The sequence below is a fragment of the Etheostoma spectabile genome, chromosome 12 (assembly GCF_008692095.1).
Source record: "Etheostoma spectabile isolate EspeVRDwgs_2016 chromosome 12, UIUC_Espe_1.0, whole genome shotgun sequence".
Taxonomy (NCBI): Eukaryota; Metazoa; Chordata; class Actinopteri; order Perciformes; family Percidae; genus Etheostoma; species Etheostoma spectabile.
This window is the reverse complement of record NC_045744.1, coordinates 10,580,004-10,597,763: the sequence shown is the minus strand read 5'-3', so window position 1 is coordinate 10,597,763 and position 17,760 is coordinate 10,580,004. Positions and strand designations below refer to the sequence as shown.

The window sequence follows — 17,760 nt, the reverse complement described above, 5'->3', positions numbered from 1 at the left end:
ATGTTATGTTTACAAGGATAATTCAATATAACTAACTAAGTCACACTAAAGAGCTGAAAGTACATGGGAATGTCTGAATGTCAATTCCATGTCAAGTCACTTAAATGGGAATGTCACTGCTCTTACATATCAAAGTCTGTTTATAAGTCTTGGGGAGCACAACCGCGTATGTGAAAAAAAACTGCATTAAGCCTTTTGTGGCTCCAGAGGGAGCTGCGCAAAATCTGTACATTGCCTCAAGTAATGTCCCTTAATTGTGCCTCAAGTGACATCACTTGAGGCAGTGTCCGTTGAGGCCGGTGACTACAACTTTGAAAATGAAAGGCATCTGTGTGTCTGAAGTTAGAAAGAAGTGAGCTTACCAGACCTCTGTATCCCACTGCTTCACTCTGCTTCAGGCTAGCAGTTTGAGGCTACCTTAGCTGCATAACAAACCAAGAGTTAAACCAGTAGAGTTGGTTTTGACAAGGAAGAAGAATATAAAGGAAAAAAAAAGAGGATATATCTGGTTTTGCTACAATGATTTTCAAAGAATTGAAATTGTGGAATAATGATCTCTTTTTGGTCTACAAAATAGGGTAGTTAGGTTTCAGTTTATGTGACAAGGTGGGATGTTATGTTCTCTGGGGTGAATTTCAAAGGGATTAGCATTATGGAGATGAGGACAATATTAAAAACCCTGGTTCTTTATGAGCCTTTGATGTGCCAAGGATCAAATGCACTTCAATTTACTAAGGCTATCAAAATTGACCAAAAATGGCGTATCTATTTTTTGCATTATGTCCATAATAGGGCAAACCAATAAAACAGAAAACAAACCTGAACCCTTTTTCTCACAATGTCATATTTAAGTTTTTTTTTTTTTTTTGCAATTTGATTATACATTTAAATACAGAATAATTGTTGACAACCCTACAGTTCATTGTGGTAAAAAACCAAACAAGCAAACCCATTTTTTAAATTGAGTCCATAAAGATGGTTTTGTGTTTTTGTGCTCCATTTTACAGTAATGGCTGATGTGCAAAGTTAATTTACTTAAACGGTGTTACTGCTGTGTTTACAGTGAGCTAAATGTGCAATAACAACTGTTCTCATCCATGTACACTGTTTGCCTTTTGCAACAGACTCTGCCTTTTTACCTACATGTAGTTCAAGCCATTGTCAGTGAAATAAAAGCATGGCTCAAAGATCTCAGCACCAGTGACACTGTAGTAAGTGGATAGTGGAACGCTCATGCTGACAGGCCAGTTGCAGGCCTCTTAGGTGAAGCACACCATATACAGTGTAGGTCATGTGTGTTTACATTTTCTTCACTCACTAGACAGTCTGAGCATCTTTATCCTCAGATGGGTGCATTAACATATCTGTCTCTGATATGCATTAAATATTTTAAATGCATTTATAATTTGATGTATATTTGTATCTCTGTAGTTAATCCATTAATGGCTCAGCACATCATTTAGTGACTTTATAGAAACAGATTTGTGGAACAGCAGCTTTTTACAGAGTCAGGAGGCCTGTGAAGAGCATTTGAGAGGTATTATGAAAAAATGACAATATATTGGTCAGAGACACAGTAATAGTAAATAAGTAAAATAATAGTTAATATATATCAGTATACATATAATATATATATATATATATATATATATATATATATATATGTATATAGCTATTACAATTATGTAAAGTGTTGTACAGTGCACAACAATGTCTACAATGTACATTTTATTTAATTGTCCTTTGTAGCTTGTGTTAAATGGACTTACTGTATGTCGTGTGTCAAATGCTTTTTCCTGGAAGTCATGCTGGAAATAATTATGGTGCGTGTTATTTATGTTAACCCTTACAGCATTGCTTTAGGGAAAGAGGCCTATGAAAATTTTAAATATAATTTTGAAGGTCATAGTAGTATTGTGACAATTAATTTATTCATTTCTATTCATTTCTATGATTTCTATTCATTTCTATAACTAACTTGATCATTATGAATGACTCTTAATAATCATAATGGTTGTCAGTACAGTAATTACGTTGTAATTGCCATTCTTTGCTGTTCTGTTGAATTACCGTAGAGAGCTTCAATATGACTGTGACCTTGCTTCCTGATTTTTAAATTGCCTTTCTTCTAAAAGGGCTCTTCTGAAAAGCACCTTAAACAAGGTGACCAATTGCACAAGGTTCCATCTCAGCAGCCTCTTCCATAGCAAATCTAAAGGGTGAAATAATAGTCGGCAATAGGGTAATTAAAGGATGCCTAATTTATCTACAATTTAGAGGCTTTATTTGGAAGGCAGTCACAATTAGGCGTCTTGTACAAACAGTGTCTTTATCCTAGTTCTTAGCAGGCGGCAGACTGCCTGGTCTCCCTTTGGTTAACAGTGGCTAAGGGGCTGATTGCTTGGAGTGTTGCCCTCTACATTTGTCACCTTTTTATTCTCAACTTCTTCACTCAAATGTCAAACTACGTCCACAGCCCTGATTGCTGTGCTGTGCCCTGCTCTTGTCGGTAATGGCACATAACATTCTTGCTGCAGAAATTATTTTCATCTGGTTCCTAAGGTCAGAAGGACAGAAGGTTGTCGCATTGGTTTCTGGCTTCAAAGTGTGCTTCATTGTGCTCAATTATACTTTTCAAACAGGACGTTCTTTGCACACGAGCACACACTGTGTAACCAATTTTGTGTGTAGGTGTGTTAACTGTTGACAGGCTTTTCCACATACTTTTCTGGTTCATTGACTTTAGTTGTACCAGTATGTGGTATTTAGGCCCCTGACTCAAAATACATATAAAAAAACGTTTTGAAGTTTTTATTGTAATATTTGTTTTTTGCTCCTCTATAGTTGTAAAAATGATGCTAAAGTGTCATCATTGTGGACATAGTGTCTGGACTCATGGGCATACAGGAACAAGCTTGAGCAAGATGAGTGATCTGCATACCATGAATACTGATGGTTTCTCTGTAATGACACTTTGACATGCAATTTTGAACAAGGTTGAATGAATTGGAAAAACTCCTTGCCTGAAACTGATAATAATAACCGTTAGATCAAGTGCTCCAATATTGAATTTAATTAGAGGAAAAGAAACATGTGTGGCTGCCGCGAAGCCGCTTGCACACAGGCTGGATACACCACCTGAACCACTAAGCCCACCTGCCCTGACAGTCAATTTACTGTCATCATTTATTTATGAAACCTGTTGTGTAAAAAAAAAGAAGCTTTCAGACATTTTAAGCCTCATCCTATGTTTTTCTTGCATCAGTGTGTATTTTTGTGAAAGTCTCATTTAAAAATAGATGACTCCATTAGAAGGTACCTGCTGTCAATCCTAATAAATATTGTAGAGCCCTACTTTCCGCGACCTCACCTATTTCGTTTTCTCAAGTACTATAGGTCGATTTGCATGTAAGTAGTTAGATTTACCCACAAATGTGACACACAGCTGATACTTACACATGAAAAACCTAAATAAACAATCATAATGAATGTCTATTTTGTTACATATATTGTGTGAATGTATTGTTTCTAAGGTGGTCAAATGTAATGGACAGTTTTTCATTTGAGTTAATGTTCCTCTCATGATGAAAATTAACGTGAATGAGTGCTGTTTTTTGAATGCTAAAATGAACACTTACATTATCTCATGTTTTCTCCTCAGCTGCTGACATTAGGGTGTGAGGTTGTCAAGCTGGGACTGAGAGGGTTTCATATGCCATTAATGCTATGCAGCGTGTGTAGTGAAACTGCACAATGTTTTACATCAGAGGGTAATAAAAGCTCTTAAGGATTAAAAATCCTCTTATAAAATAAAAATTAACCTTTAATCCTCATAATCTCTTTCTAAATATGCATATACATATATGAACATGACTAGATTTACACATTTTGGAACCCATTGTCCTGCTAGCTGTCTGCCACGAGTATTATGCGACACTTTTGTGACATCCATTAAGATGTTATTAAATGTCCAGTGCATTTGACTGTTTGATTGCATGAGCATTAGTATTCTTTAAGCTTTTGATGAAAATCAAAATGTATCATTTGCATTTGCATTGGAGGAATGATTCATACTTTATGTACAAAATCACTTATGTAATGCAAAAATAGTTGTTTTTGATTTGAGAGACGAACATGATCACAGCTATCTGGGCTCCATGAGATGTATGCTGCCTCTCAGAGCACACACAATGTTTCCATCAAGGACAAAAGTGCTGTTCTTCAGACTTACGACCAGAGCAGGGTATAATTAGGAACTAAATGCTGCTTTAAGTCAGAATGTGGTCTGCAAGCATTTCCAAAGGACAACCAGTCTTGTGGTTTGTGGTTTTTATCATCAAATGCAAATTGCACAGCTGAAGAGGAGTGGCACTGACTCATAGAGTTTATAATATCCAGGAACCTCATCCGTTAAACATTCATGCGGTGCAATATGTCAAAAGTAACATATTCATGTTTTTTCCAGATAGTGGACATGCAGGCCATTAAAAACAAGATTCAGCAGAGTTATAATTTTCAAGACCCTCCTATTTTGTGGAGAAAAAACCCATGGGATCAAGTTTTGAATATATGCCAACAACAAGGAAGTGAATGTTAGCCTATGGTGTAAAGAATGGCAAATGACCAAAACAAGTACATAAAACAAACATTTGACTGTATTCCTATAATAGAGGTGCTTTACAGTTACCTGAGTAAATATTATCTGTATATTATTTATCATCTATGTGACGAAGTGTGATCTGGAGAGGAAAATCTCACTTTATACAACCATTTACCTAAAAATCTCATCTTCAGCCGACGGATCAGTTAACAGAGAGAAGCATTATTGGGCAACTATGAAGTGCGAGAGAAAATGAATATGGTTTGTGTTTACAGATAAAATAGTAACACGGAGGTCAAATGTATGAACAGTTTCATAGTTGGTTGAGTTCAGGCTTTTAAAATCATGACATCTGCAGACACATTCCCAGATACTGTGAATCACACATATGATTGTAAAATAACACCCACATATTAATAAATATCAAGAAATTCGTGATGATCCATTCAGCACAATAATGTATATGTGACATGATCAGACTATTTTAAAACTAGAGGGTGCAGACCTACGCCAAGACCATGCTGTATCTTGCAATGTTAGTGAAAGTGAAAAATTGCGTCCTGTTAGTCGATCCACTCTAAAATGTAATTGATTCTTCCATGGTTCATGCTTCACCCTTTCACCAAGTGACGTGAAAATTGTCCAGAAATAATTTTTTCGTAATCCTGCTGACGACAGACAGACAAACAACAACAACAACAAACCAAAACATAACCTCCTTGACAGAGGTGAGTAATGCATTGTCATTGTGCAAACTTGGTTTGTACCCAATAGGGATTTGATATGCATGATTGGTGTAGGGTGACAGTCAACGTACTGGAGCATCCAAATCTGTCTTTGATATTGAGACATATTAATTGTCAGTTTTTATCTTTATTACTGTTCAGTGACATCGTTCACACCTAGGAATTTCTGCTCTTAGTTCCAATACACATTTAATCCATGTTGGAGATGAAGGTAAAAAGGCAGTCTAAATCCCAACTGTTGTTTTGGCTCTCCCACCGACTAAGAGAGAAAGCTATTTGACTTTTAGTGGTCCTCTAGTGCCTCCATTAAGCTTACATTTTAGTTTTCAAATAAAATGATCTTCTGTTCCCTTGTTCCAAACATAAAGAAAGAATTTTAATTATTGTTTAATCCTAAAACATAGTGGACCATTAGGGCCATTAGGGCCTCACTGCTCTAAAACTAAAAACAAAACACTTAAACACTATACTAGTTCTGTCATTTGCTAATAGGTCTTGTATTGCGTATTTTATTTGAGGGATTCAAGGATATTCCCTTGAATAACCACAGTATTTGTTTATATTTGTTGCATACTCTATTGCTTACTAAATAATGTATACATGCCTGAGTAATATTTAGAAATAGCCTACTGAAAAAAAGTAATTGACTTATTGCACAGTTATGTTGATAATGATATCATGTAATGGTGAACAAAAAAAAAAAACGTAATTGATATTGCCAGTCCTTACATTTCTTTATCTTTATCTTTTCAAGTACGCTTTTGCAAATATACTTGTAAGTAATCTACTGTAACAACAAGTTATTGTTAATCAGAACGCTTTTTGTCTTTGTAGAAACATGATTTTAAAGATCTGCACCACCACAATAACATCTTAATCTTGATAAAGACATTTTCTTTCAACTTGACTCTTACCAAGCTCTGTGCAAAAGTCACAAAGGTAGTTTGCTCAGAAATACATTAATCTCTGCATTGAGTCTCATGGTTTTTTGAACGTGTGGCTAAATATGAGTTTTGTTCGTTGGACGTTTTGTTCTGTCAAATAACTTTTTTGTATTTAGATCACTTTCTCATCAGCTGTGTTACCGCTGGCTGTATTTTGACTACAAATTCATTATTGATGTACTAGATAATCACACGCTTCTGAACTCAGTGGCACTTTTGCGGCTCATTTAAACTTTTTGAATACTCAACTTTTTTGCTTTGTGCTTTCTAATGAAAGTCTACCTCAGAAGCTCCCGCATTTCACTCTCTTTTTCACAGTAGGGCATTTCAGGAAATGACTTTGGTCAACCACTACTTTCTTGAAAAAAGAAAAAGTGCAAGGCTGTCCACAATCAAGACTGTTGGTAATGTACCGGAAACCCAGTGTCTCCACTTAATGCATGCATGGTGTCTTTCCATATGACTCCATTTTTACTTTTTTTGTACTTTTTTAAAAAACTTTGTATCCTTCTGCTACAAAATATTAAAAAATCCACAAATGAACACTGAAGACATCTGTTGTACCAGACAAGTTAAACCTTTGTAACTAAATATGACTTAGCATTGAGTTACTAAAATAATATGGAATCCAAATGCTGGAATAAGAAATAAAACTGTGATTGTAGGCCTACCTTCACTCACATTCTATATAGTGTCAGTATTTAGGCGTAGTGGTTCAACACTGTCTTGACACACCAGCCTAAAAACAGTTCTCTCAATATTGGTCTTATATCCTTGCAGAGAGCTGCAGTTTAAGTCATCAAGCCGCAGTTTGCGAAGACAAATATAAACTTGTGGTTTATTCAAGTGGAGTTTGTATTCTAGAGACCAGTGATGAAAACACACATATTTATATGGTGTGTATTTTTCTAATTTTCATTTTGGCACACACCAGAAAAAAGTGTTTAACAAAAAGATTACTGTGTTTTGAATGAAATGCAGTAAATAAGAATGTCCATGTTTCTCCCTGTGCAAGTTGTGTTTACTTTGGAGGTTTGGACTCTGGCCAGTGGAAGAGGAATAGTTTTCAGAAATAATCAGGGGGCACACTTATTACCCAGAATTCTCTTCTCAAAATGGTAAATGATACTCTTCTATGTCCCTGCGAGCTGGCGTCTGCAGATGAAGGAAGAAATTTCCTTAGATTTTGAAAAATAAAACCCCAAAGGTCCATGCCTCGTTTTAGTTTAATGTGTCACAGGGGCTCAAACTGCGCTGTAAAGGTTAAGATATTTGTTCTTGATGTGTTGGAGCAGCAGCCTCACTTTCCAGGTTTGTAGAAAAAAGCCAAAAGAACAAGGGATAAAAGCTAATTCTAACTGTGTATTAGTGTAAAACGTAGTAACTGGCTGACATTTTATTCCACTTTGAAGTGTTTGACTGAGGAGAAAATACAAAAATGTAACACATAGAAAAAAGTAGATTCATAACGTATAATAAGAGCTTGTTTATTTCCATTCAAACTGTGAAAATACACAAATACAAAACGGCAGAACCACTATACTTTGCAATGCTGGGATGATAATGACACTTGTCCTTTCATAACAGTTACCATTCAGATTTCCTGTTTCTGGTTTCCTGTTGGTTCAGCTTTCACCTTAAGTAACACTAGTTATTCAGATGAAAATAGTGTCAACGGCCCAGGAACATTCAGTGGAATATTCTACATTGGCATAGTTAGTACAGTAAACAGGTAGTATCTATCCTTGTTCGCCATCGGTCAAATGTTCCAACTGTGGTTGTTTACTGTGCAAAGCCATAAACGTCTTCATTCTATAACCTTATTCATCTCTCAGACTGGACATGCTTCTTTTAGGGCTGCCAGTAGTAAAATATTGATGGATTGAGGTATTATGGTTTTGTGTGTTGCAACTCCACGACAGCTTGGTATTTACAGTTTTATTTTAAGGTTGTAAAATTAAGCATGCACATCACAGACAATGTATATAAGTCTTTGTTCCCAAATTACTTTTTCCTCTCAACATGCAGATTTAGAAGATTCATAGCTGCTTATTTTAGATTATAAACATGCAGCAGAGAAGGCTTAAACAGTCTACTTTTCTAATAGATGATTTTCATGTTATTGGCAGCAGACACCTGCAGAAGTAACTGTACCGTAGAAGCATTCCAGTGTTGGAACATTAACTACAGGTTCTGTACTTACATCAAGTGCAAATGATATTTTTCTTGATGGTTTTCTTTTTTTTACTACTTTATATGTCTACTTCCAAGTTATCTGACAGCTCCACATCAACAAGCTATGAATAGGCCATGTTCACAAAAGCCATTTAACATGTCTCTGCAGGGCCAACACATGTGAACTTGATCAAATTAATTATGGTCCTGTTCTATTTCGTGTGTCCCAGCCATCCCAGGTCCTGGCCTGTATGCTAGCTCATCCCATCCACCTGAATGGACCAGGGCCATTATTAATGTTGTTAATTACGCCTGTGTTTGCTCTGCAATGCCATGTCAAAATGGCTGCCGTGACATAGGCCAATTAAAATGCTGCTTACAGTAACATTTGCACAATAATATAACTCTAATAATCTCACTCCAAAAAGGGCATTTCTGTCGCTTGATGTGTACTTTTACTTTTAAATTTCCTGATACTCTTTTTTTTTGTACTCTTTTGTAAAAGCTATCTTTACATACTTGCATGACTATTTTTTACATAGGTGTAAGATCAGAATACTTCATGCACCACTGCATTTTCATAGTGAGAAACAGAAAGCAGCATCTAGTTCAGGTGCTAACAATGATGTAGTGTTGGATGTAGCACATTTATTATAGCTTGTTATATGCCCAAACACAAATACTAGTATGCAAGCATTCACCTTTTATAACATTTCCTTAGTTTATTGTCACTTAGAAATACTAGTTTTTCTCTAGTGAACAACATCTGCAATGCACATATGTTACAAATGAATCGTGTTTGACAGATTAAGATGCTACTTACAAGGGAGACATGAACAAATCATTGGCAAATCATTGAACTTCTTCACTCTCTCTGTCTTTTTATGTTTCTTTTTTCTCTGCATGTTGAATTAATTTTTTCACAAATTGTTTTCCCATTACCATGTAAACTTGAAAGCAGAATATGATTTCTTTTCATCCAGACGTAGGCTAATTTGTGTCTGCAGCTGATAAATACAACTGCAGCCAGGGAGTCAGCTGCTCTGAGCAAACGTCTGTCTTTAATTTGGACTGTTTGCTCTGCATCACTGAACCAAAAAAACAAGACAGGGAGTTTTTTAGCCGCACCTCAAGGCACAGTGTATGACATACATGTTGGTTTGTGTTTCATTGTGCATAGATATTACATTTTGCTCAGTATTGGCTCAAAGCACCATGAAATGCCTTTAATGCCAGCGTAGAAAATCCCGATGATTTGTGTGCTGATCTATGCTTTAGTTTTAGCGCTGAGCGCTTTTATTTCCACTTCTATTGTCACGCTCTGTTAAAAATGAATGTGGTCATTTTCATTACAGTCACATTTGTCATTGCCCAAAAGTGATCCACAGGCAAAAAGTGAGCAAGTCAGTGTGACCTATTAGAATGGAAAATGTTTCCATGACTGGAAAACCACACCTGAAGTTTAACGCCACTCGCAAACACAATGTTAAAAAGCTGAGAACATGTAATGTGTGAGAAAATGTTCAGAACGAAATGTCATTTGTCCCATTTGATTAGTGACCACACAGTGGATATAACCACAGGAATACAAGCTGGGACTACAAACAACAAGTGGAACATGAGACTGTTTATTCAAGCTAAGCATCCTTTTACAACCTTTTTGCTTTTTAAAAACTAATGTCTGAAAATACTCTCAGATCCCAGAGGGTCAAGACAGAAATGACCATACAGTTTTTCTCTTGAACATTTTGACGGACGGTCAAAGTACAATCTGATCTGACCTTCCAGATTCAGACCAGGCTGTATAGCACCCAGGCGACCCTGTTGCTTTCCATTCAAGAAATTGACAGCAGTGCACATTTTCAGGAATATTTCACAGAAGGAAAACGGATTTAAACGTGCTGCCTGCAGCACTATGACCAGGGATGGAGAAAGCAGTCATTAGAGGGTTTTGAAGCAGCTGTGAATAGAGGAAATCATGTGTGGAGATAGCAAAAGTCATCAATCCAACATTGAGTTACTGTATGTTCTGAAAGGTTGAAAAATCTAATTTCAATTAATATCAACGATTCCACAGCAGTCACAGTTAACGTGTTGGGAAAAATGTAATTGAATCAACACTGGATTTGGGTCAGGTTTTCAATATGCAAGGCAATGCAACTTAATTTATATATTTATTATATTTTTATACAGTATAGCACATTTTAGCAACAAGAAACGATTGAAAACATTCATTGAAGAGTATGAAAGAAAATTAAGCTTAAAACGGAATAAGACAAGTACGAAATACAAGAATGGATAAGTCACAGTACAGTGTAAGAAATCAACAATTACAGAACAGAACATTTTTCAGCCTTGATTTACAAGAACAGAGTTGCAGAAGCCCTGCAGTTGTCTGGGAGTTTGTTTAAAGACATCTGTAGTGCCTAAGCACAGCTTCTCCATGTTTGGTTCTGACTCTGGGGACAGAAAGCAGACCGGTCTGTCCCAGTCGAACTCAGTCCTTTATAAACAAACAGTGGCATTTTGAAATACATTCTTCGAGAGACAGGACGCCAGTGAAAAGACTACAGGTGTGAATGTAAATTAGAGGCTCTTCAAAGAGACAGTAATGAAAGACTGTGTGAGAGTGAGTGACTTTTTACCACAATAAACTAAAGATAACATGGATTTAATTATTCAGAAAACCTCAATGATGCGCTGTGTTGACCTGTGTTTTTTTCTGATGAATTGTGTGGAATACTGATACCATTTATCAGGCCTTAAAGGTATTTAAAATGTAAATATTTCCCTTATAATATGTCACTTTTTCATTTGCAAGACATGCTGTTCGATTATATTTCACTTGATACATTTGTTCTGTAACTATGGATTTATAAATATTCTACATTTGATCGTTTTGTTGAAAAGGTTATGTACATTAGATTGACCCTGCTGTCATTTACTTTTTAGAAATGTTAATGAGTTAGCTAATTCACTTAACTGTTGTCTTGAACTTTATTTACATGTACAGTAGAGACCATCATGGTCATGGAAAAGGTCTGGTTTCTCGTAGTTAATTATTGTATATTATGTATTGTAAAATGTTTTCAACGTATCAAAATAAACTAATATTCAGTCCCAGGTACCCTTTTACATAATGGGTGAATAAGTGTGGATTTAGTCATCTGGGAGTGCTATCTGGGAGCCAACTGATGCATTTCTTGCTCCTTTTATAAGAGAAAGGTCAAAAAATTTGATTCAGACCCCAAATGTTCAGTTAAAAAACACCCTGTCATGTAAACAATAGCTTCTTTGAATGGCTCAAAATGGTTATGTTACTACATTATGTTGTTTATTGATGGATTTTGGTGTTAACAACATGCATTTTGCATACCGTCATTTCCCTTCATTAACTCCATGTCACTTTCTAACTTTGCAGGCTTTCGCAGATGATGTGCTTACGAAAGATGAACAGATAGGCCTGTTGGTCAGAGCCAAACGGAAGTGTGAGGGGAACATCAAGTCAAGGCACAAGGTTCATGGTGAGAAGAGATGTTAATGTCAAAGTGGTAACATACTGACAGTGCCAACATTCTGATTTAGTTATAATGTTTCCAATGTTCATCATCTTTTAAGATTAGCATGTTAACATTCAAAAAATAGCTCATTAGCACCGAACACAAGTATTAATGTCATTACTTTTGCAGGTATTTGGTTATAAACCAACATATTAAACAAAATAAAAATGTGACCTGATGTTGCTAAAGGTCAGGGGATCACCAACGGTATTGCAATTAATCTTGATAGGTGCTTAAATGTAGGTACCAGATTTTCCAACAATCCAGTCAATAAATCACTAACCTCACAACGCAAGAGGAAAGTCAGAGGATCACCAGAGTCAGTAGGATCCATCCTCAAGGGAACATTGACATATGTACTGACACAGCAAACCATGGTATAATTGTTTAGATATTTCAATCTGGAACAACATAGTGGGCCTGCTGCAGCCACGCTGCTAGCATGTTTAAACAATAGTAAGAATGTGAGAAAATATCTCTTTAATATTTCTTTTTGCTGCTGATCAGAATTTCTGGTGTTGCGAATCTGTAATCACTCAATGCTCGTAGATTTTAGTCCATCGTTTGCTCCTTTAACCAGATTAGGATTTTTTTTCCATAGTAGAATGATAAAAGGCTTACAGTGTTGATGTTTGATTTTTGGATAGATAAGAAAATCCATGAGCCTGTCTATTATGGTTTGCATATACAGGATCAACCAAAATGCCTTGCTTAACATCAATTAAAGGACCTAATTACGTTTAGCATTGATTAGTTCTCCAATAGTTCTCAGAGTCAAAGATTGCTAAAGGAGGTCCTAGCCAGTAGTCGCAGCAAAATGTTTTTATTTTTCGGAATGGGGTGAGCTATTAATTAATTACAGCTAGAGCAAGAGGGTTAAATGGGGTGCAAAAAATTCCCCAGGGTTTAAACAGAGCAGAACCCATACACATGATGTACAAGGCAGTCAATGCTTATAATAAAAAAGAAAAGCTGGAGTGATGGTGGAAGAAATCAATAATACACAAAAGGTAAAGTTTACAGCGTAACCAGCAGCAAAACAATGATGATCACGAGAGTGAAAGTGAGAGAGACTGTAAAGACCGCCTTGTTGATTAAACGTGATCAGTGATTTGTTTGAATAGGATTGCTGATGATAAGTGCTTCTACTAATCAACAGAAGATGTGCACACTTCAGCGCACTACAAAAATCACCTTGATCAGGGACACAGAAAGTCAGTCAGCGTGCTGAGAGAAAGTCTGTTCATTTAATAACGTCACGCTAAATGCTATGCAACATATATGTTTTTGCAATCATTTGAATGGCCACGATCATAGTTTAATAGTTATTAACATCATTTTACACACATTTAAAAAAAAATGTTTTACATCACAACAGACAGCCATCTCAAACACCAACATACTGTATGTAAAAGCAGCCACAGCAACTACACCGACCCGGTTATCATAGTTATAAATAATGCAGGAGAGTGCAGCCTTATCATACAGGAGACAAGCTCAGACCCGTGGAGGATCATATGAGAAAGCTTTTTTTACTGTTAAAAGAAAGTCCAGTCTGCAGCGTAGTTCATACACTCAACTTGAGAAACTGACTATTGTCTACTTTTCTCTTTTGCTAGATTTTGAAATTCACTAGCTACAGCGTAGCTACATGCGTGCATGTTGCTTGTGTAACAGAAATGACGCTCCTTTGTGGGTGCCTTATCCCAGTCGTCAAAGACAAATCTGATTAAGTAATGGACATTTTGAAAATAAGTAAATGGAACATAGTAGTCATTGTCTAGACTAAAAAAAATATAAAATAAAATATCGGAGTATAAAAAAATACTGGAACAGACTTTCCAGATTTCCAGAACAGATTTACTTTTTCTTTAATTTCCATTGCGGTTAAACAAGGCCTACAGAACAAGGTTCTGTAGGCACAAGGCACGTTCAGCACCCCAACCCCCCCCCCCGTTGGCGTTCATTAGTACAAAAGTTTAAGATAGACACATTTCTTGCCTACTTTTTGCTGATACGTTCTTATCAAATACCTTGAGCAGTGTACAGTATTTGTGTATTTAGGGGTGTTTTTAAGCAAGATTTTCCAGCAGACCCTAGCATCTACTGTATCTCATTGTGGTTACTGTCATTTTCCCAGTTGATTGTTCGGAGGAGGATTTTGGATTCCACAGCCAAACCAATCATATTATTTTCTCTTTAACCCCAGTGCATTGTGGTCGCATTGAATTCTTCAACCCTCAAAACGGTACCCCCTTATAAATGAAACACATAATTAAAAATGTTTTCTTTTAGGCTGGGAACACAAAAGCTTTTGTTGACCATTCCCACTAGTTACAGTACATTGCCCCGCGTGGGATTTCCCAACTTTTCATGGTTTTGATAAATGTCCAAAGCCCAAATTGGATTTTAAAAACTATGACAGAATTGCTACTATTGAGAGCTGGAGGCGCCGAGCATCAGCTTGTTTAAGATGTCAAGGGCTTTTATAAAAACGCTGCCTTTCCTCAAAGCGTCTGGAACAAGATGGCCAGAGATGCTAATGCAGAGCAGAGTCAAACATTAGGCCTCTCTCTCTGACCACCGTCATGCTTAATCCATGCTGACACGTCGAAGTGACTGGCAAGCCTGGTGTCGCACTTCACCAACGGCCCCCAAGCACATTTATTCTCATTTGCAGCTGTCATTTACATAATGTTTGTAAATTGAAATTAAACCAAATTATAGAATGTTCACGCAACTGAAAGAAAGTGATTAAGCGTCCCCCCCCCCAAAATGCCAAATTATACCGTAACTGTAGATGAGTGCAATTGATGCCAGTTCTCCATGCATAGTAGTTAATAATTAGTCATTTAGTTAATTGATTTTTAGTGATTGACTAATTGTTTCAGCTTTAATAAATAGTATGTTTTCAGCTTCTCAAGGCAAGGCAGCTTTATTTGTATAGCACATTTCAGCAACAAGGCAATTCAAAGTGCTTTACATAAAAACAGTCCAAAAAAACAGATGAAACACAAGAATAAAAGTTGTGGTGCAGTATAAGAAATGAAACATTAAAGAAGTGAACAACCTCAAAGTGAGTATGTGCTCCTTTTCTGTTTCACATGATTAATAAATGTAATGACACTGAATAAATCGGGGGTTTGAACTGTTGGTCAGACAAACCAAGCATTGAATAATAAATAATATTGATGGATTAATCTGTAATATAAATAATAGTTATTGGCAGCCCTATATGCACTTTATACTCATCTATGGGCATGTTTCTCGGTCTGTAGATAGTGGGGTTGTTCACATGGAATGTGGACTCTAACAAGCTTATCAGGGAGGTCTGATTCTGTGAAATGCTCAAGTTTCTGTCTTGGGGGTACATGAGCACATCAGCGCTGATCTGCATACCTGATGCTGCTGGCACAAACCGGATGTGACTCATTCTGTATGTGGTGTCTGTTCTTTGACCTCTTTTGGAACATTGCACATGTGCTTTCAATCAAATAATGGTTGAGGTGATTAAGATAAACATATTACCTTAATAAAGAAAAAAAAGAGTCACTGATGTGGTTCGTTTTATGGCTGGATAAGCAAAATATGTGCTCAGTTAACGTGCTTGATTTCAGATTTTGTCTTACTTAATGGCATATGTACGGTGGCCGTCAGGGGAAACTGCAACTTTATGAAACACATGCAAACAGACAAAACACAAGCGTATTAAGAAAACCCCTTCACTAATTTGACGACACATGCGCTTCATTTAGCAAACACACTGCCAATACACACAACGCAACCAAATACACAAACGATGCAAAAAGAAAAGCACACAATCCCTGAAAACAAATGCACCAAAAAAACGATGGAACCAGTTTACACAACAGACATTTTCCAGGCCTCTAGGGGCAGCGCTAAGTGGAACAGTTTGATTTTCAAACCCACAAGGAGTGAGCGATCTGCTTTTTAATTACCACAAAATACAGACACATCTCTGCTGATTGGGTATCCCCTGTGACCTGAGCCAATAAACTAGAGCCACACCCACTCAAACATAGACTTAATAGGCTCGTTCGAGATGAGCCAGGTCTGCGCTGAATCAATCAAAAAATGCATGGCGGTTAGATTTGTGTCCGATGTGATCCGACTTGCTCTGACGTCATGCACACGTAGGCAATGATGACCTCACAAGATCAAGGCAGCCGCAGTTCTGAGACTCAGGCAGCGCAGTTGCTTTTCACTGACTGCAAGACCCAGGTGGACCCAGAGCATTCTGGGAAATGCCGGCCTCTCAGCTGATTTAACAACTGATTGGTTAAGAATCGACTCAACATGATGACGTTTAATGTAAACTTTTGAATGTTTTTGGATTGTGGGGATTTTAACTGGTAACTTTGGCTTATTCTGTTCATAACACATGTTGTGTGGCTCATAGCAACATCTAGAAGTTAGAGAGACTAAATCTGTTCAGATTACGGATCATATACAGTCTGTTGTTAATTAAAGTCAGCAACAGATCGCATGCAGAGCATTTTGAGAGCTACTCTGTCATAATTAAAACAACTGGAGACTGTGTATAAGCTGATGTATGGGTCCGATAACATTTAATTAATTCAGAATCGGACCACAGGGGTTATGTCACTTCCTGTTCAGCCTGAAGGCTGCAGGAATCGGCTGTAAACTGTCCAACTTTACAGCTGCCTATTATTAGGCTCGTTTGAGATGAACTGTGCCTCGCCTGTGAAGTGGATAAGAGCAGGCGGCAGCGGCCGGGGTCGGTGACAAAAATCTGTGGTAAAGTCGGGACAGTTTCCATCCGATTCCTGCAGCCTTCAGGCTGAACAGAGTAGCCCTCAAAATGCTCTGCATGCGATCTGTTGCTGACTTTAATTAACAGACTGTACATGATCCGTAATCTGAACAGATTTAGTCTCTCTGACTTCTAAACGTCACTATCAGCCACACAACATGTGTTATGAACAGAATAAACCGAAGTTAGCAGTTGAAATCCCTCTGATTTAAAAACATTAAAAAGTTTATATAAACAGTCATCATGTTGAGTTGTTTCTGAACCAATCTGCTGTTAAATCAGCTGAAAGGCCAGTAATTTCCCAGCATGCTCTGGGTCTACCTGGGTCTTGCAGTCGGGAAAAAGCAACTGCGCTGCTGGCGTCTCAGAACCGTTTTATAAAGAACGCTTTATCGTTGCCTACGTGTGCATGACATCAGAGCAAGTTTGGATCAAGTCAGACTCAAATCTAACCGCCATGCATTGGTCGGCGATTGCCGATGATTGATTATGCGAAGACCTGGCTCATCTCCAACTAGCCTATTTACAGTCTATGATCTCAAAGTAGTTGCACACCCTTTCCCAACGGTGCCCATTGTTATGAGATTGAACGTGCCCTGGCTCTCACTGTCTCTCTCTCTCTCTCTCTCTCTCTCTCTCTCACTGGGGTCAAAAATCAAGCTGTTCCACTAACTGCTCCCCCTTGAAGCCTGGAGAATTTCCGTTGTGTAAACTGAATTCCAGCGTTTTTTTTGTTGCATTTGTTTTCGTGGTTTCTGTGCTTTTCGTTTTGCATCATTTCTATATTTGTGTATTTGGTTCTGTTGTGTGTATTTGCTAAATGATGCACATGTGTTGGCAAATAAATTAAGATGTTTTCTAAATTTGCTCGAGTTTTGTCTATTTGCTTGTGTTTCATTAAGTTGCAGTGCGTTTGCCCCTGTTGGCCACCATACACATG

The 17,760-nt window shown here is 37.2% G+C and overlaps 1 protein-coding gene and 1 long non-coding RNA gene across 2 annotated transcripts in view; one reads left to right on the top strand and one right to left on the bottom strand.

Annotated features, from left to right (window-relative positions):
- Nucleotides 1-17,760, top strand: part of pth1r (parathyroid hormone 1 receptor) — a 49,034-nt gene that overhangs the window by 14,754 nt on the left and 16,520 nt on the right. Inside the window, exon 2 of the mRNA XM_032532485.1 lies at nucleotides 11,887-11,989. Within this exon, the coding sequence (XP_032388376.1) occupies nucleotides 11,887-11,989 (103 nt within the window). The remainder of the gene's footprint in view (nucleotides 1-11,886; nucleotides 11,990-17,760) is intronic.
- Nucleotides 1,126-16,065, bottom strand: LOC116699764 (uncharacterized). Its single transcript, XR_004334498.1, has 4 exons — nucleotides 15,995-16,065; nucleotides 11,734-11,736; nucleotides 2,430-2,438; nucleotides 1,126-1,139 (listed from the first exon to the last, which is right to left on the bottom strand). It is a non-coding gene; the product is annotated as an uncharacterized LOC116699764 (long non-coding RNA).